Consider the following 20,662-nt stretch of genomic DNA (forward strand, 5'->3'; position numbering starts at 1 on the left):
TTTTGAGGTTCCCTCACTGGAGACCATTTAACTACTGGACATATTCAGGTTGTCACATTCAGTGTTAAAAGGGAAACGTAGGCACTTAGTGCTATACGGAAAGAGACACCCTAAAGGAGTCTGCTTATATAATTTGCAACCAAGGTGTAAGAAAGGACTGACTTATCTGGGCCGTCCCCTACAGCTCTAAGTCTGGCCATAGGGAGACTTAGACACACATTTGTGCCGTACGGAAAGAGGCACCCTAAAGGAGCCTTCTTACCTCACCCAAAAAGAGCCAGAATCAACAACAAAATATTATTGTATTCTTTGGACAGTAACTTCACCGCCAGGAGCATTGTGACTCCTTCTTAATTAAGAATATTAAACACCTACTTTAAACATATAAGGTTTCATGTACATCTGTAAAATAACATACTTCACTATACACCCATATACTTATAAGGTTAGCCCTGGACACTAAACCCTAACGCTGTAACATTGTTGTTGAGAGCCCTCTAGATCTCAATTGCCACAATGTTAAAGCCAGAAATTTCAAACTTGGCATGCCAAAATTGTCCCTGAGTGAGCAGATCTTTTGAATTGGGGTTAAGGGGTTTTAGGAGACACCTCTGCACTAGGCTTAGTTCTAGGAAGATTATTATAGATTATTATGAGCAGATCTTCCCTGATGGAAGGCACCAAGGGGGATCTACCAGCATGGTAACCTGCATGGTTATTGCAGACAATTACTGTAAACCGGAGATGAACGTAATCCCCTGCCCAGGCCAGATGGGTACATGTAAAAGTGACACTAGGAATTCCTCACCCACCATTATAGCAATACCAGAGTGCATAGATTCCATCTTGAAAATTACGTAAATTATGGTTCAACCCTTTGAGACTAAGCATTTAGTGAAAAGAGCAGTCCGGTTTTTGAACCGGAAAAAGGTTGGAGTAGAACCCCAACCCTTCATGACCCTGTTGTACCTGAACATTGAATCTGGGATGCCAGCAGTGCTAGCACTGCCAGTTGTAGAGTCACTCTTCTGACCAAGTCTCTTAGCAGAGGAGTTGAAGAAAAAAAAAAAAAAAAAATATCTGTGCAGTCAAGGACCCGCAAGATCTAAAATGTATTCTCGGGACACCACACCTTTGACCCAAAGATCAGAGATTGATCTGAAACAGGTGTCGCAAACTGAAGCAGATGAGCTACTACCAGCGGTCCCGAAACGGCCTGAGGAGCGTCACATTGCCCCTTCCGCTGCTATAGGCCCCTGACTGTCCTCTGGAGGATGGAGCCTGAGACTTTCCAGGAAAACAAAAGGCCCTAAACCTAGGAGTTTTAGCCCTAGCAGGTAATACCGGAAGGTAAACACTTACCTCCGGTTGCCTGGGAATCCAATTCTGAACCAAACGGAATTGCTTCTAAGGTTTTATTTGATTCCATGTTCACCTGCCATGACCTTAACCACAAAGCTCATCTGGCTGATATGCCCAAAAGAAAAGAGGCTGTATCTGAAGATGCACGGCCCATATAGATGGAAGATTGTTTAGCATTATCCAGTATGAGTTCTGTTGAATCCCTCTGCAAACTGATCAATCCATGTCTCATGGCCTTGTTTGCCCAAGCCACAGCTAGGGCTGGCAGCAGAGCTGTCCCTACAAATGTAAATAAGGACTTTAAAATGGCTTCCATCTTGCAGTCCATTGAATATCTCAACCCTGCCGAATTGGAAGTAGGGATGACTAAATTTTGCCAGTCTAGCAATAGGGGGATCTACCATAGGTGGCACCTTCCATAAATTTGTATCCAATTCCAAGAAAGGACACAAACTTAAAACATGGAGGAATCATAAACCTTTTGACTGGCATTATCCAGGACATTCTCAAAATGTGAAAAAGCAGGGAAAGAAACTGCCTGCTTCTTCCATTTAAGAGGGCAGAGGAAGTTCCTGCCCCAGTAGGTGCATCATCTTCCATGATCTGTAAAGTCTATCAGATTCTGGGCTACTGCTTGACAAGTCCTCCGTCCTTCTGAATGGTTAATCCAGCCCTGAACTAAAATCTCAATCTTGAGAAGAATTTTCAATGACTTCTTTACCTGGAAAGATTGCTCCGTGGCTTACCCGACACTTCTTAGAGCACGTTGCCACAGAAGAATCAACCAATCTGTCTGTAGCATTACAAACTCGTGTGCTGACTACCTTGGGCTCACAAACCGCACAAAGGGTATTTGGAGTTCCCTATATCACATCTGCCTACTTACAACTATCTTGTAAAGTTGGCATACCGACATTCGATTTGTGTTATGCACATTCTTTGGATGTATTAATAAATCTTTTTTTAAATATATTTTATGTATATAATACTTTCATTATACTTGCCATTTAAAAAGGTAATTCAGCTGGGTATTAGCACTTTAAAAAGGGTCCTTATAGTAGTTATTTGCATGAAAGTCAGCTTTAAACGGCTGTGTAGGGTAGCGCCATTTTATCCGACCACTCTCCTCAATAGAATAGTAGTTATTTGCATGAAAGTCAGCTTTTAACGGCTGTGTAGGATAGCGCCATTTTATCAGACCACTCTCTTCAAAAGAATTAACAAATTTTTATGCCTACTCCTCGGGTCCTGGTCGGACCTCACGGCGTAGTACGCCGGGCAGAACTTTGACCCGAGAGCCTGTTCTGTGCCTTCCACTGGATGGATTTGAACGACATCACATAATAAAGCTTAATAACTTGAGGATTTAAGCCCGGGCAATGCCGTGTACTTCAGTTAGTAGATGAATAATTGTGATAAAAGAGAAAAACTAACTGGCAGCTTTTGTGCTGCAGCAAAGTTAAGGCCAAACAAACAAATGTAACATTTCTTATACTATATAATGTGCATGTTTGCTGATCTTTAATAAGTAAATTAAATAGACTCAATAACAATTACATTTTAGAAATACTTTAAGATTAAGAATAGCTGAGGTACTTAATTATGGCAAGTAACGTGTTGCACAAATATGCTTTAAAGAATTGTATGCTCCATCATAAAGTATTGAATAAGAAAAAATAAATAAAAAAAGCGTTAAACAAAGTGGGTTGAAAATATTGAGAGGAGGAAAGAGTTATGAAAAAAGTAAATTAAATAAAAACAATTTTCAAAACTCAAATAATAAAAGTAAACTTAATGGCATTTTGAGTTACTGACAGACAAAAGGGAAATGAACTGAAAACAGACATGCATGATATTAACCAAACTTACTTCCTGTTGAGAAGGGATCTGATAAATGAGTGCATGCTTTGTCACATTCATCTCTTTTACGTCTATCTTCCTAAAAACGTCATATACTTTTCTGACCTTGAACACCTGGCTTCTTGGCGTTTTGTTTCCGTTGTAGCCCATGTCATTTCCATTACTGGGAGATGAAGGGCCAAGGCGAAAAACATGGCAAAATATCCGTACAATCCGCAGCAGACTCTTCATTTGAGCTTCATAACTGCTGGAGATACTATAAATGGAAACAGGGTTTTATGCCAATTTATACTTCAATTAGCCATAGCTGAAACCAAATGCATCTTCAAATGACTGATATTTAATTTAGAAATGTATAGTGACCAACCATAAGAAATAAGTTTACCTTAAAGATCGAAAACCTACAAAACAGACATACAGTATGCAAAAAATAGGTGTCATTGATGAAAAAAAAAAAACAAGAGTGCTTCAGACAGGAGGGCTGCAAAGTTACCAAAAAAGAAAAGAAAATCAGCAGCACGCAAGGCCTTCATATGAAAAATAAATATATCATCTAACATACCAGCAATTACGGTCTCTACACTAAGGTTCAGATTCAATTACACGCGAGCTGCAGTGGGCAGCTTGCGTTGTGCATAAACTGACCAATTACAGGAGGCGGATTCTGCTTGCACTCCCATAGGCTGGGAGCAGAAATAAACTAGTGGGAGGTTACACATGATGCCACGGGAAGCTGTTTAGAGACTCTTGCCCCATATTACCTTAACAGTTTGTGGCCATTTGTTGTAGCGACTTCAGCAAGGCTTGTAAGCATCTTAAGGTACTGGCTTTCATTTTGCTGCGACAAATGTTCAAGGACCTGCCGCAACTATGTACAAACAGTGAGAGATAATTCAGAGAAGCTGTCATTGCATTATGTAATTTTTCAAGATTAAGGTATACAAAAGCTACTGGTGATTGAACAATATTTAATCTACTAAAAGGAATTACTTTAAGCTTCTACTTAGTATTAAAAATAGTTGCTAAGAACCCTTAATGAAGAAGGTCGAAATATAATTTATCAAACAATTTATACTCAACATATATATGATCTTTGTGGAAACCAAATTCATACAGTGGGGGAGATGTATTAAAGCAGCACACACCGTGCCACTATAACTCTTCCTGCTTTGCCTCTTTGATGAGGTGAAGCAGGAAACACTACCAATGTGTAGTATTAACATCTCATCCGCCGGAGTCGTGGAGTGAAACTGACCCCTCCGGCGATCCCCGCCAGAGCACACAGCACATCAGCCTACTGAGTGGAAGAACAAATAGATATTTCATTCAGAAGCTCCAACTATAATTTTGCAATAAGTTAGGATGGCGGAAAGATTAAAATATTATATAAATCAGTGTTACCATGTTCTCCCGAAGATCTTCATTCTGAGTCATCTGGATTAAAGTCTGAAAAAGTCTAGGATGATGCTGTATGAGAATGTCACAGGTTTCTCCATATCCACCCTACCAGGAAAAATACATTAAAATGTCATTATGACTATATTACAGCATTACATTATGGCACATGCGAAATGCATTATACAATGATAAGTATATGCTTCCATTTGGCTAGGGACATCAGGAAACAATTTAAATGACTATGTTAGAATAAAGATATTGGAGCTCATGCTGAATTGTGTATACAATAATTCACTTATAGTTTGAAACAAACAAATTTGTAATGAACAAATAAAAAGCCATAGATTTGGTACTTGTGCCTCTATATACTTACAGAAGCAGCACAGAGGAGGTGCATGCAAAGGGCAACCAGAGCACTGTAAGGACGTGTTCAGATAATTGCGAGCAGAGGCAAACCCAAAACAGAGATGCAAATACTACTGTTAATAGTAGTCTCAATTGCAGGTTAATCAGGGCCAGTGTAAATACAAACTGATAAGGATGACAGTCATCAGCTCTAGATGATTGCACATTCACCTCAAACGGTTTTCATTGCTCATGCCTATATTATATGATTTTTTTTTCTGTATATTTTTGATGAATTGTTTGCGGCTTACAATCATAGACAAGGAGGTAGATTAAACTGTTGTATTCTAGATGGTTTTTCATTCATGTGAAACTTAGTAGAGAATGGGTTTTTGCAGTGAAAACAAATGTAAATAAACAGTTCTTGTTCTTATAACCTGGCAGCGCGTAAGTGTGGGTACACACTTTTACGATTACAGGCTGATCGGGTAAAACTGTCCCGATCAGCCATGCAGTCTGTCCCCAGTGTGACCCCGTCAGCCGCGTACACACTGTGCAGACATAACACAGTGTGTATGGGCTTCTATGGGATCAGGAGGTCGAACTGATGAATATTAAACTGTACATAAGATGCGACCTCCCGATCCGGACTGTTGCAGGAGCGTTAATAGATGTTTATCGGCTAACGCACCTGCATCGGGATAGCATACACACCTATACAATCCAACAGCCGCTCTCTCAATATTGGATGAACGGCCCGATGATTGTATAGGTGTGTACCCAGCTTAAGTGTATCTTGGTGTAAGAATGATTAAACCAGGCGAATATGCCACTGGTGCAGAGCTAGAAGCATCTTGAAATGCCTCCAAGCCAGCAGATGGGTGTAAATCAGCTATACAAGAAAAAAAAAAAAAAGCTTACTTTTTTGATGCATAGGCAGCTTAATTAGAATGAGCCCCTCCATGCCAAAAAAAGATTTATATGAAAATCAAACCATTCGCAATATTTCACTGAATATCCCGTCTGTAATCCATTGTATTATATCCTTGGGTACCATACAAAACAATTGTAATACTTGTTCCAGTGTTTAAAGAAAATGAAAAGAATAGAAGGGGTATATTTTACTAAAGTGTGGTGTTGTGGAGATGTTGCCCATAGCAACCAATCAGATTCTAGCTATTATCTTCTAGAAGGTGCTAGATATGTTAAGAAGAATCTGATTGGTTCCTATGGGCAACATCTCCACTTGTAAAATAATAAATATACCCCTATGGCTGAAAAATACAGTGATACTTACTAGATTAATTTTTAAAAGTGACATGTATTAATTGAAGGATTACTTTTATTTCATAAATCAATATTAAACTTGAATATGCAAATACAAAAAGGTGATAGATATTTCAACCAAATGTTATTACAGCTAAAGTGTGATACACATGGTTGACAATTAGCCGCAGATTATTCATGCAGGATAGCTTTTTTTTTTTTGCTCGCAGCCCATACGTGAGCATAAGACGAGTGGGGTTTTCTTTCCGTAACTAACGGTTATGTGTATAACTGTAACTGGATCCTCGCACTTAACTGAATCTCCCCCATGATGCTTCAACTGCAACATTAGCTACTGCTTTCTTATCAGATATTAAAATGCTAATATAGTATATCTTAATCATAACTACTGCAGGGGAATATACTGTATATAAGACTTATCTTTATGATTATAAGAGATAGGAGAAAACTCAAACTTGTGCCTGCTTTTTCGAGCATAGGTTTTGTTTGTTTATCCAGACTCTGACATGCTTAATGATGACATCATACCATTAGAACACTAACAGCTGACATGCCCCTACTACAAGTCCACACCCATGCTGCTGCAGGAACGCTCTCAGAAATAAGATTTACAGCAGGATTTTAGAAGTAGTTGAATAAAAAACAGACATCGCTACATTCTACTAATTCACGTAAAACACTTCTACACCCTTGACTGTAGAATAAAATAACAATTTATTAAAGCTATAAAGAACACCAATATTTTCAAAAAACTGCACATGTGCATAAAAACATACCTAAAACATACACTATAATACAATAACACAAATTATCAAAACAGTGGAACATGTGAAGTTGCTGCTAAAAATCCAACACATCTAAAAAAAATGCCTTGAAACAGCCTTTGATGAAACGGCCGTCGGCTGTATTATGGCCGCTGTTTATCTTCTCTAAAAACGAATGTTCATTGAATTCCCTTTGTATAAGTTTTTACCAGTCTAGTTATCAATGCCAGGAGAGAGATATATGATTTAGCATGCCCGATGATCAGTGAAAGATTATAAGAGGTCTTGGATGATGTGAATAAGCCACAAAATTAGTGACAGTGTCAGCCAAGCAACTGAAGCAGCATAGCGTGGTACCGGCACAGCGCAGGATTAACTGAGCCAAAACGGCTCAGTCACAGCATTAACGCCAGTGTCAGATAAACAGCTACGACCGTGTAGCATGTATATCAGCATAGCGCACGGATAGCGCAGCTGAGACGGCTCAGCATATTAGAATACACAGGCTACAATTACATGTTCCCCTATAATTACTGATGCCCGATAATTATCTAATACGGGGAGATCTAAGTATAAAAGGTGATTTACTTACCATTAAACTCTGCTGATAATACAGTATTAAAAACACAAATTATACCGGACACAAAGAGCTAAGTGGCGCAGAGGGGAATACTCCTGAGAAATAATACTGAATATACCTACAAACTACATATTACTGTCAAATGGGGAAGGTGGGATTTAAAGACACAATATATATGCCTGTCGTTATGTGAAATCTCAATACTAATAACTATGAGAATAAAATACATCAACTACAGTCTCTCTACAAAGCATACAACTATAGATATGTCCTAGGAAGGAGATCTATGTGTATAAATTAACTGGCAATTTTACAATTAATGTTATTACAATTGTCTAATGTTAATAAGTGGTAATTAAAATCCACAAGTGAGAAGACAGAGGACCTCATTCAGAGTCGGTCGAAGCGGCCGCACGGTCGTACGGGAAAAGGGGCCGGATATGCAAATGATTCCCTCGCAAGTTGCGTCCCTAAGTTCGGATCGGTAGCTGACCGACCAAGGGGAGGAAGCGGTCGGAAGACCAAAAAATACGCCCCCTTCTCGCATTACACGTCATCTTCGGGCATATAAGGATTATTCGGGACCATAGGGAACCATTGGAACTGGTCGTAGAGCTTAAGGTTGACCATACCCTCTCTTAAGCTCCACGATCATGTCAGTGTAAAAACCTCCCATGTCACATGTGCCATGACACTACTTTGTTAATTATGCACTCCCATAATCCGTATGCACTCCCATAAAACGCTGTTCGCATAATGAGGCACGCCTGCGTTCGGATCTCCACTCCCCCGTCCAGTGTCCAGACAACTAGGGGACCACCAGTGTCTGGATCTGTATGATTAAGAAGTGGACATTTTTATATTCCATTCATTTTACAAGATAAGAACTGCAAAAGGACACACTGGGTGTTAGTAAAATGATTATTAACGGAGTTGTTTATGTGGCGTATGACAAAACTCTATAGACAGAGAGTGAGAAGGACATCTAGTGGTACTATGAGATATTAGAATAGGACAGGCAGCAGATTATAACATCTTGAAACATTGTATTAATAAATCAGTTCGTTTGCAGTCATATTGTAACTATACAGTCTCTCATTCAACTGGACACAATATATTTCACTAAGCTGCCCATCCACTAGGCAATTTTGACAGGGGATTGCACGAGAACGACGTAATTCTCGTGCAATCACTTGCAAATCGTCCACAAATAGGGCACTTTAAAGTCGGAAACGACCAGCGATGCGAGCGCCCGCTGGTCGTTTCCGACATCTATCATTGGGCAAACATGCTGGTCAACCTGACGCTAACGTCAGGTTGAGCATGTTGCCAGATGATTAATGAGCCTACACTGAACGACTGCTCGTTCAGTGTAAGCTTATCACAGACTAGAAACGACAGCACAATTACAATGTCGTAATCGTTCTGTCGTTTCTATGGTCTGCTAGTGGATGGGCAGCATAAGAGTGAGTGCCCACATTACTGTACAAAAGGGACAATCATACGGATTAAGACTTTATCATATCTATGATATCGATGAGACATTTTTTAACACATTCAATAAAGGATTTATTCTTTTAAGTATATTGGTCTTTGTACACCCCGATAATCGCTCTTTTGTTTTGTTTTTGACATCTAAGGTGTAACCAGTGGGTTAAATAATTAGTTTCTACATAGGCATATAAGTTGTAACACACATTGAGGTTTGAAAAGCGATTGTATTCATGCAGTTTATGTATAGACTGGTCAGATTCACCTTTGGGGTCAGACAAGATCTATTATTTAGGGGCCAACTTGTACCTGTCATTAGTAGATGTATAATAAGCTCTTCATACCTTATATGAAGTTATTAGCAGACAGTTACCACATTCCAATAGAATGACCATTGTAAGATGTGTAGACAGGCTAAGAATTATGGGTTAGTGATGTCCATATTCTACACAAAAGGGGCTTTGAAACATAGTGTAACTCCAAACATTTTAGGACACTTCATAACTGTATATTTTTTTGTCTGAGTATATCATAGTGCTTACAGAGCATGTGCAAGAGATACGAATGGTCCATGCTATGCTGGACCAATCAATGCTTGATACACAGTATGTAATTAATATGGGCTTAATATCTGGAAGCCAACACCCAGACTATGGTATATAAATCAAGACATAGACAAAGGCTCTTCGGCTCGTGCATGGACTTGATACTGCAGTAGAGTGCTTGCAATATAAATTGAAAGACCTGCGCGTTGTAAAACGAGGGCTCCTCAGATGAAGATGAACTAATTCTTATGTTGAAAATGATGAATCACCGGTGTCATCCAAATACAGACAGAAGTTGGGTATACTGTATACTTTACATGTTGTTTATTTGTTACTTGTAATAAAGTGTGTTAATTTGTACACACTCAATTGGTTATGTTGTATAGCTATTTCATTTTGATCAGAATGGAAACCTACCATTATGCATAAAGAAATATTGGGTGTGGATCATTAGATCGGATGAGCCTTGTTCGACCATTAAATGGTCGACCACGTTAATTGGACATGTAGTTTAGATAGATAAAGTATAGATCGACAGTAATAATAGTCAGACAGAAATATAGTCGAACGGGACATTAGATCGATATGCAATATATCGAATATGTAAGATCGAAAGGTATATAAGGGCGACACAACATAGATCGAGAACTAATAGTAAGACAATGTTCCAAGTTCAAAACCAAATAGGTAGATAAATAATAGATTGACAGTTAATAGATCGAGACCACACAAGTAGACATCATAACAGATCGAAATCAAATAGATTGACAGCTAATAGATCGACTAATCCAAAATCGATGCCAACTAGGTCGACAGTTGATAGATCGACACATTACTTTTAGACAATACAAAAGTGTATACATGGGGGTGCCCAGCAATTAGAGACAAGGGCTGCAGGGTGGATGTTGGGGCTTGCATTGCCAGAAGCGCTTGCAGGGATGTAAGGGCTGCCTGGGACCTGTAGTACCACGGTTGAAAGTAGTGGCGGGGGATGCGCTATTAGCGGGCAGCATGTAGGACATATATACCTTTTTGTATTGTCTAATTGCTGCCCATCCATTACTCGATGCGGGGACGATGGCACAATTATGACGCCGTCGTCTCCCGCTGGGCGAAGTGCATACACGGAACGTTCTCTCGTTCAGTGTATGCATATCAATCATCCCCAAACATGGCAACCTGAAGGCGGTCGTCAGGTTGACAGTCATGTTCGGGCGATGATTGATGTTAAAAACGACCAGCGGGCGCGCGCATCGCTGGTCAATTTTAACCTTTTACTGCCCGATTTGCGGGCGATTATCAAGCGATGGAGCGATAACGACAGTCGTTGCTCCATCGCTAGGTTTAATCGCCTAGTGGATGGGCAGCATAAAAGCAACGTGTCGATCTTTTATCTGTCGATCTATCAACTGTCGACCTAGTTGGCATCGATCTTGGACTAGTCTTTTAGTCTTGGACTAGATTTTTATCTGTCGATCTATTAGGTGTCGAACTTGGATTCGTCGATCTTTTAGATGTCGATCTATGAACGGTCAACCTATTTATATGTCGAACTATTAAATGACGATCTATTTAGTTTCAATCTTTTATTATGTCTATCATGTGTGTTGTCGATCTTCATATTGTCAGTAAGCTATGTTTCGAACATATGTAGTGTCGATCTAATGTCTGTGTCGATCTCGTGTTTGTCGATGTAGAGGTGCGGTCGATCTATAGTTTGTCGACCTCGATGGAGTCGATGTACGGTGGTCGATGTATGTATTGTCTATCTAACTGAGGTCGATCAGACAACCAGATACCGAAAAATTTCAATTCCATGCAAAAACAATTTAAATAAAAGGTCTTATGGAAAAATACAATAAGCAAGTAAAAAAAATATTAGTGTTATATATAGTTTTAATAAATTAATATTTTCTACAAAGTATTTTTTGTCAATTAGCAGACTGTAGCCCTGTTTTTTCTACTTCTTTTTTTTTTTAGTAAGAATGGCTACCTCATCACAGCTGCTTCAGTTTGCCATTTAATAATAAGTACACAGAACTATACAAACTAGCATTGAGACTGAATATACTGGTAATAACTTTAAACAAAAAAAACAAAAAAAGACAGAAATATATTAACAACTCTTAATCTGAACATGAGACTAATACAAAAAGAGAAAATAAGGCCTAATGGTGCATACACACGGTCAGATTTGTCTTCAGATCTGAACGATAACGGTTTTAAAAAGTGGGAGGCACATATAGAAACCGTTGTAATTCCTACACCGTTCACCTGATTTGGATGTAATTACCCTCAAATTAAATCTGAAAGTCTGCAGTTAAAGCACATCTTGTTTGTTTCATTTCAAAGCCATTATGGTGGTGAATAGAGGCCAAAATATGAAAATTCTGTCAATGTCCCAATATTTATGCACCTGACTGTATAAGGTATTTATTGATTTTTATGTCAACTACAGAAGTAGTTCAATTTAAGTGCAATTTAAGCACAGTGCAAAATGTGCTGGAATTATAATGATATACCTGCACACAAAGATCCAGTGGGGTCACACCATTCTTATCTGGTAGGTACTTAGAACCACGCAATAACAGTATCTGCGCTGTATCTCTTTGTCCATGACTGTGGGAAACAAAAAAAAATTATTTACAAGCTACAAACTGTATGCCTGATGGCATATTAATTGTAATATGAACAGAAGCTTAGTGCACATAAAATCTCCATGCATCGACGATTACTTTTCCTTGGCTACAAACTACTGCTGAGGGAGTAATGAATTTTAAGTTATCTTCCAGAAAAAAAAGCATTTACTGTCATTTTCTTTCTGTTCACAGTAGCACAAGTTTCATTAGAACAGGCAGACAAAATACTAAAAGCATTTTAAGCAGCAATATCACACAGACCTTTCTCTTTTAAATAACAAGCAAATACATTTTTAAGCATGCATCTTTGCTATTCTACTACAAATCATTATCTCCTTTTCAAAATTTCTGTTTGACAAACAAAAATAACTGATACACAGCTCTTATCAGGTCAGGTGATGGCCGAGGGAAAAAGGATGTCTCAGGTGAAAATGAATGGGGGGAGGGGGGGGTGTATTTTAAAGCCATGATAGTTAAGAAACATAAATCATTAGTAAAAATACAACGGAAAAAGGATAATTATGGTAAAACTTACCTTTGTTAACTCTCTTTCTTCGTAGTCCATAGGGACCACAGGGAGACAATGGGTGTAGGTGGGACCTTGGAGGACCGAACCCCAACAGCAAAGCTTTTCAATCCCAGGATGCTCTGGTCCTTCCCCCTAAAGCCCCACCCATAGCCTGAGGGCAACTCAGTTTTGTTAACAAGCCCAAGGTAGGAGCAGGATAGGAGTGAAGGAAGACTGGTACACTGAAAAATGACACTCTCACAAAGAGAAGGAAACAAGTGACCAAGAGAAAAAACCCATAGAAACTAGGAGCATCAGGGAGGGGTGCCCTGTGGACCCCTATGGGCTTCGAAGAAAGAGTTAACAAAGGTAAGTTTTACCATAACTGTCTTTTTCTTCTTCAGGGTTAATAGGGCTCCACAGGGAGACAATGGGGATGTCCCAAAGCAGTTGTTCAAGGGCGGGAAGGCTCCTGAGCTGAGAGGAGAACCCTACTCCCGAAGGAACATGCTGAGATGCAAATGTATCAAAGGCATAAAACCTAAGAAAGGTGTGGACAGACGACCAAGTGTCCGCTTTGCATAGCTATTCAGCTGAGGGGCCTCGCCGCGCTGCCCACGAGGGACCCACAGAGCGAGTAGAATGAGCAGATGCTGTAGCCGCCACAGGAAAGCCAGACTGCGTGTCAGCCTGTGAGACAGTCATGCAAATCTATCTGGCCAGAGTCTATTAGCTGGTTATACCTTCTTGTGGAATCCATATAGGACGAAGAGGGAGTCCGATTTCCTGATGGAAGTAGTACGGTCCACGTAGATCTTTAGAGCATGGACCACATCCAAACAGGCCTCACCTGCTGAAAGGTCTGGTGATTGGAAGGCCGGAACCACAAATTCCTCATTTAGGTGGAGACGAGAGACCACCCTGGGAAGGAAGCCCAGGTGTGTTCTAATAACCACCCTGTCCTGATGAAAGATTAAAAAGGGGGAGCGACATGAAAGCGCCCCTAGATCAGATACCGTACAGGCAGATGCGATAACCAGAAGAAACAGTCTTCACAGTGAGCCACTTGACATCCACTGACTCCAAGGGTTCGAATGGAAGTTCTTGAAGTGCTTGGAGCATCACTGCAAAATCCCGGAGCCACAGGAGGGACATAGGGAGGCTGTATAAGGAGAACACCTTGCAGGAAGGTGTGAACATCTGGTAGAGGAGCCAGTCTGCACTGGAACCAGATGGATAAAGCAGAGACCTTCAATTTCAGAGATGCTACGCAGAGACCTAGATCCAATCCAGCCTGAAGAAAGGCAAGAATTCTAGACACCTTAAAAACTTGGGGGTCATAGTTTTATGCCATATTCTGTGATAAATCCTAGCTGAGGCTGGTTTACGGGCCCTGAGCATGGTCTGGACCACAGAGCTGGAAAATCCTTTAGCTGTTAGGAGGGATGTCTCAAGAGCCAAGCAGTTAAAGACAAATGGGCCAGGTCTGGACGTAGACATCAGGTTTACCCGTAGAAGAAGTTGAAGAGGAACGTCTATGGAGAGACTCTGAAGATCAGAGTACCAATGGCCAAGCCAAGTATCTGGGCCAAGCCATAGCTATCAACAGGACTGTGCCCCCTTCCTGCTTGAACTTCCGAAGAATGCAAGGAAGCAGGGATATTGGGGGAAAAAGGTATGCCAAATAGAAGGTTCATTTCACTGACAATGCGTTCAACGAAGGCTGCATCTGGGTCCCTTGTCCTGGTTCCATATACTGGAAATTCACTGTTGTGTCTTGAGGCCATGAGATCCACATCTGGCAGACCCCATTTGTCCACCAGGAGCTGAAAGACTTCTGGATGTAGAGACCTCTCTCTTGCACGCACGTCGTGACGGCTGAGGAAATCTGCTTCCCAATTGAGAACTCCTGGTATGAATACCGCGGTGATGGCTGGGAGACTGCTTTCATGTGAGAATGTGGGACACTTCTGCCATTGCTGCCCGACTCAGAGTGCCTCCTTGGTGATTGAGGTAGGCTACTGCTGTGCGTTGTCGGACTGTACTTGTACTGGCCTGCCCTGAAGAATATCCTGAGCCAGAGTGAGAGATCTGTAGATGGCTCAAAGTTCCAAGACATTGATTGGTAACATTGCCTCGACTAGGGTCCAGCGGCCCTGGAAGGAGTGCTGCCCGGTCACTGCGTCCCACCCTAGGAGGCTGCATCCGTGGTGAGGAGAGCCCAATCCAGGATCCAAAACTGGGCGACCCTTATCTAAATGGAATGTCTGTAGCCACCAGGCTGAGGACAGGCGAGCCTCCAGGGGGAGCTCATCGTCTCAGATCGAAGTAGATGGGGTAGGCCGTTCCACCTGGAGAGGATCAGGTGTTGTAGGGAGTGAAACTGAGCGAACTCCACCATGTCGAAGGTGGACACCATTGATCCCAATGTCTGCATTGCAGTGTGAATTGACACTCGGCGACTGTGGAGCAGTCTGCGCACTTGGTGTTGTATTACGGAGATCTTGTCTGGTGTTAGAAAGATTCTCTGAACCGGGGAGTCCAAGAGGCTCCTAAATGTACCATTCTTTGAGAAGGTGTTAGGGAAGACTTTTTCCAGTTAATCAGCCACCCATGCATTTGTAGGAAGGCAATGGAGCTGGCCAACAGCAAGAGGTCATCTAAATACGAGAGTAGTCTGATCCCTTGACGATGAAGGGAGGCCGCCATAACAGCCATGATTATGGTAAAAACCTGAAGGGCCATTGAGAGACCAAACGGTAGGGCTTGAAATTGGTAATGCTGCTGTAGGATAGCAAACCGGAGATATTGTTGATGAGAAGGTGCTATACGTACATGTAGGTAAGCGTCCTGAATGTCCAGAGACACCAGAAACTCCCCAGGCTCCATAGCCAGGATAATAGAGCGGAGGGTTTCCATACTAAACATGGCCACCCTGTAAAACTTGTTCAGAGATTTGAGGTTGAGGATAGGCCGATGAGACCCGTTGGGCTTCTGAACCAGGAAAAGGTTGCCTGTGAGGAGACAGAAATTATTACTGCTGAATTCAGTAAGGACTGAATGGCTTTTTGGAGCAGCAGGGACTTGCTTGGGTCCGATGGAGGCTCTGTGCTTTGGGGGGGGGGGGGGGGGGTCGCCTTAGGAAGGATAGAGCATATCTGTGGGAGGCCACTTCTCTTACCCAGGCATCTGATGTGGCCCGACGCCAAAACTGGGTGAATTGAAGAAGTCGCCCTCCCACCCTGGGAGCCCCCAGGGACAGGCAGGTGGATGTCTAGTAGCCCAGGCTTGTTTGGCCCTAGGCTTGGAGGCCTTGGCTGATGCCGGCTGCCATGGAAAGGACTGACCCTTAGCTTTTCCTTGAGGGTGGAAGAACCGAAAGGATGATGTCCGAGGCTTTGTAATATATGTAGAGGGCAGGAACACTGTCTTGGAAGCAGCCAAAGTAGTCAAAATTTTATCTAATTCTGGACCAAATAGGATAGCTCCAAAATAAGTAAGGAACTCCAGAGCTCTTTTTGAACCAGAGACTGCTTTCCCAGGAACGGAGCCAAACAATACGGCGAGCCACTACCGAAGTGGCAGATATCCTGGAGCCCAGGTGAACCGTATCCATAGCTGCTTCTCCCAATAGGAGGCTGCAACTCTAATGTGAGATATGTATGATAGTTGTTCCCTTGAAGCATTAGGGGGGGGAATGTCTCTTCTAGGGCCTCTGCCCAACACTCAATGGCATTTGCCACCCAGGCCGTAGCCCTAGCAGGACGAGTAATGGCTCCTGTAATAGAGTATATGTATATGTAACAAGCTTCTATACGCCTATCTGTAGTCTCCATCAAGGAGGTTGCAGTATGGATAGGTAAGGTGGCATTCTTAACCAGACGTGTTACATGAGAATCCACTGCTGGGGGAACTTCCTATTTAGTGCAATCAGTAGCTGTAAGAGGGTAAAAGGAACTTAAACGTTTTGGAATTTGGAACCTTTTACCCGGCATATTCCATGCTTCACTCATGTGATCAGCTCATCAGAGGGAGGAAACACTGGTAAAACTACTTTTTGTCGTTTATAAAGTGGTTGTTTTTTTTCTTAGGAGCGGGTCCTTCCTCTTCTATTTGTAAATTGATTTTACAGCTCTCACAAGAGCAGGTATATTAAATTTAGAGGGTGGCTCCTCGTCTTCTTAGACGGAGTCCGAGTGAGAGAGGTCTGCGTCTTCTGCCTCCCCAGATGATATCAGAATCAGGTAACTGGGTATACTGGGAAGAGAACACAGCACGTTTAGTAGGAAAAGGCTTTACCTTTTGCAGCATTTCCTGAAAAACTGTAGGAGGTATTAACCAAACTCTGTAGTGAGTTAGAGAGTACGTCTACCCATGGGGGAGGCAAAGGATTTGCAGGGAGTACCTTCTGTGGCTATCCCACAGGAGGGTTAACACAGGGACTGCTAAGTGGTCCGGAATCTTTGTCAGTACCTGAGAAAAGGCAGCGCAGGGTGGGTCCTGAGGAGGAGACATCTGGGCTGAGGGGCATGAGTCTGTACATCAATTTGTACAAAGTTCATCCTGAATGAGGGCCTCTGGAGCTAAGCCCACTGATCAGAACTTACAAGACACCAGAGCAGGAGCAGCAGCATCAGTCTGCTTGTTATTCTTTCCTCTGCCAGACATAGCCACAAGAATAATAAAACACACAGTACGATACAGTCAGTGAACACCCTGCAGTATGTGTAATACGGCACAGTGTAGTGTGCAACTGCACTATATAGTATGTAACGGGATGCAGTTAATTTACCGGCGTCCGGAATGCCAGACGTCGGAATCCCTACTCTTTACTAAAGATATGCGTCTAAATACCAATGCCTATCTTTTGCCAGGCACCGAAATCCCGACGCACGGCATCCCGAACTAAAGTAAACAGGGACTGTTAGCTGTTGGACGCCGGGGGGAGGGTTAGTTTTAGGCACCCGCAGGGGGACTTAGGGTAGGGGAGTTAGGGTAAGGCACCACCAGGGTCTGGTTAGCGTTAGGCACCACTAAGGGAGGGTTATTTTAACTTACCAGCCCCAGTCGGGATCCTGACTGTTCAGGCTTCCAGCACCGGTATTTAGTCCACCGGCAATACATCCGGTAGCATTGCATACCGATTCTGTATGTGACAGCCCTCACAAATATATGGGAAATGTGGGGTACAATGAACCCCCTATACCTTAGTATGTCAGGGTAAATTAGAATAAAAGGGAAAAGGTATAAGCCTACAGTACAAAAAGTAGAGATCAGCGCTAGCACAAGTCAGATACCAACGCAGCAAAAAAAAAAAAACACACTATATATCTGCAATTGGCACTACAATCAACTACACAGACCACAGTGGTTGGTAGGATATAGCGCTGTATAAGCTGGCCCATGGGAGAGTTATACTGGGAGACTGGACCCAGTGTTCCCGAAGACCTGTGAAGCAGAAAATGGCTTCTGCGTGTCTCTGAGCGGGCGGAGGGTGAGGGAGGAGCAGCTCAGGATACTGCTAGGCGGCAGGGGAATGGCGCATTGAGCTGGGAGAGGGGTCGCAGGGAAACTACCTTCTCCCCGTGCTGACATTAACCACTGGGTCCCCTGGCCTCTAAATATGCCTCTGTGCCAGTATAGTAATGCCCCGGTGGTCTAGTGGAGTCGTGGGCGCACCAGTGTCCACATCAGCGCCTCTGGTCCGTCACCTGAGACCGGAGGCTAGACTGCGTAAAGACACGGGCATCCGCCTGACCTGTCACCTGGATTCTGGGCTGCAGTCTGGGGTCCGGGGTGCTTGCTAGCTAGTCCTCCCAAGAGCCCCGCCGGGAGTACCTAGCCGGGGATTGGTGTCATGGCGCTACGGAGGAGTGATGGAGCAGCAGCGCAGACGTCCAAGGGACAGTCTTTTGCAGCTGCTCAGTTTAAAACACTAGAAATAAAAAACTTGGGCTGCTTGAAGCAGCCCCACTATTAAAAATGGTGACCCAGTTGCCCTCAGGCTGAAGGCGGGGTATAGGGAGAAGGACCGAAGCATCCTGGGATTGAAAAACTTTGCTGTTGTTTCCGGCCCTCCAATAATATAAATATTATATATATATATATATATATATATATATATATATATATATATATATATATATATATATATATATATATATACATACACACACACACACACACACAGTCAGGTGCATAAATATTGGGACACTGTCAGAATGTTCATATTTTGGCCTCTGTTCACCACCACAATGGCTTTGAAATGAAACAAACAAGATGTGCTTTAACTGCAGACTTTCAGATTTAATTTGAGGGTAATTACATCCAAATCAGGTGAACGGTGTAGGAATTACTACAGTTTCTATATGTGCCTCCCACTTTTTAAGGGGCCAAAAGTAATGGGACAAACTAAACAATCCTAAATCTAACTTTCACTTTTTAATACTTTAAAAAAATAGAAAAAGTACCTGGGCGCTTATTGAGTGGGTATCACAACCTAATATATCACAGCTGATTGTTTATTGATTATTGGGATTGACTAAAGGCCCCCATACATCAGAGACTGCAAATTGCACGATTGCTGCAATCAATCGATTGTGTATTAAAATCTTTCCCTTTTCAATCGATAGCAAAATTGCCACAATCGATTGAAAAAGGGAAAGATTTTTATACACAATCGATTGCAAATTGCACGATTGCTGCAATCAAGGCAGCTGGAAAATCAGGTTGTGTAAACAATGTAACAGGTCCGATACTTTTAAACAGTGTTTATTATCAAATAATTTAAAATGTATCAGAACATAAAATCTTATGTCTCTAATATTGCATATAATATAAAATAAACATTAACACACAATTTGTTGCAGAGTTTGAACATAAAGCCCTGTGACTCACAAAGAGTCTTATATTGTGTCTAGTATTAAGAGCAAATTCAGAGTGTGTGTGTGTGTGTATATATATATATATATATATATATATATATATATATATATATATACACACATATATATACACACACACATACATACACACACACACACACACTTGCCAGCCAATTGGCAAGTTGGAGAAATATACTCCTGGAAAAAATGTGTTGAATGGCACTAACAGCCTTGTATGCGAGATTGTGGTGAAGATCACGGTGTCACTATGAGGGCTCAAACCTTGTTAAAGGGAGCCTGGATCTCCGTAAGTCTCCTAGACCAGCTGAAGTTGTCCTAATTGGGGACACTAGGCTCCTCGTCCGATAGTTACCTCCGTTGGTAACAGGGGGAATGTACCGCTATTAGTGTCCTCTGTTAAGAGCGGCGGAATTCACGGTGTCACTAGCAGGGCTCAACCTTGTACCGGGAGCCTGGATCTCCATATAACTTCTGCAACAACGGCGGGTTTTGTGAGTTTAAGGTGAAACTCATCCGACAGAAAACTCCGGTGTATTCAAGGGGAGTGGAGCGCTGGTGTGGGATATCCTTGAACAGGAAGATGATCGCATGTAGTAATCAGCAGGTGGATTAGCCGGCTATTTAATGAAGCGGCTGATGGATATGTGCCTGTGGGTTTATTCAGTGAATAGTTCCATAAAGAAATCCATATTTATAGGTGGCAGAATCTGGCAATATGTCTTTTTGAAATCAGATCTCTGCAACAGTCAGAAATTCTTAGCAGGAAATTCACCTACGCGTTTCAACGCTATTCTGGCGTCTTTGTTAATACTTTGTTGCAAATCCTTTGCAGCCAATTACAGCCTGAAGTCTAGAACGCATAGACATCACCAGACGCTGGGTTTTATCCCTGGTGATGCTCTGCCAGGCCTCTACTGCAAATGTCCTCAGTTCCTGTTTGTTCTTGGGGCATTTTCCCTTCAGTTTTGTCTTCATCAA

The 20,662-nt window shown here is 42.0% G+C and overlaps 1 protein-coding gene across 2 annotated transcripts in view; it reads right to left on the bottom strand.

Annotated features, from left to right (window-relative positions):
- The window catches only part of HACE1 (HECT domain and ankyrin repeat containing E3 ubiquitin protein ligase 1), a 118,183-nt gene that overhangs the window by 49,035 nt on the left and 48,486 nt on the right, over positions 1-20,662 (bottom strand). The window contains exons 8-11 of one of the 2 annotated variants that reach the window (XM_088460435.1): positions 12,155-12,251; positions 4,624-4,725; positions 3,984-4,090; positions 3,328-3,478 (exon numbers count right to left, since the gene is read on the bottom strand). In XM_088460435.1, the coding sequence (XP_088316561.1) occupies positions 3,328-3,478; positions 3,984-4,090; positions 4,624-4,725; positions 12,155-12,251 (457 nt within the window). Of the gene's footprint in view, positions 1-3,231; positions 3,479-3,983; positions 4,091-4,623; positions 4,726-12,154; positions 12,252-20,662 lie in introns of both variants that reach the window. The other variant, XM_088460434.1, reaches the window with a different exon arrangement.

This window comes from Taudactylus pleione, unplaced genomic scaffold (genome assembly GCF_031769625.1).
Source record: "Taudactylus pleione unplaced genomic scaffold, aTauple2 ptg000046l, whole genome shotgun sequence".
Lineage (NCBI taxonomy): Eukaryota > Metazoa > Chordata > Amphibia > Anura > Myobatrachidae > Taudactylus > Taudactylus pleione.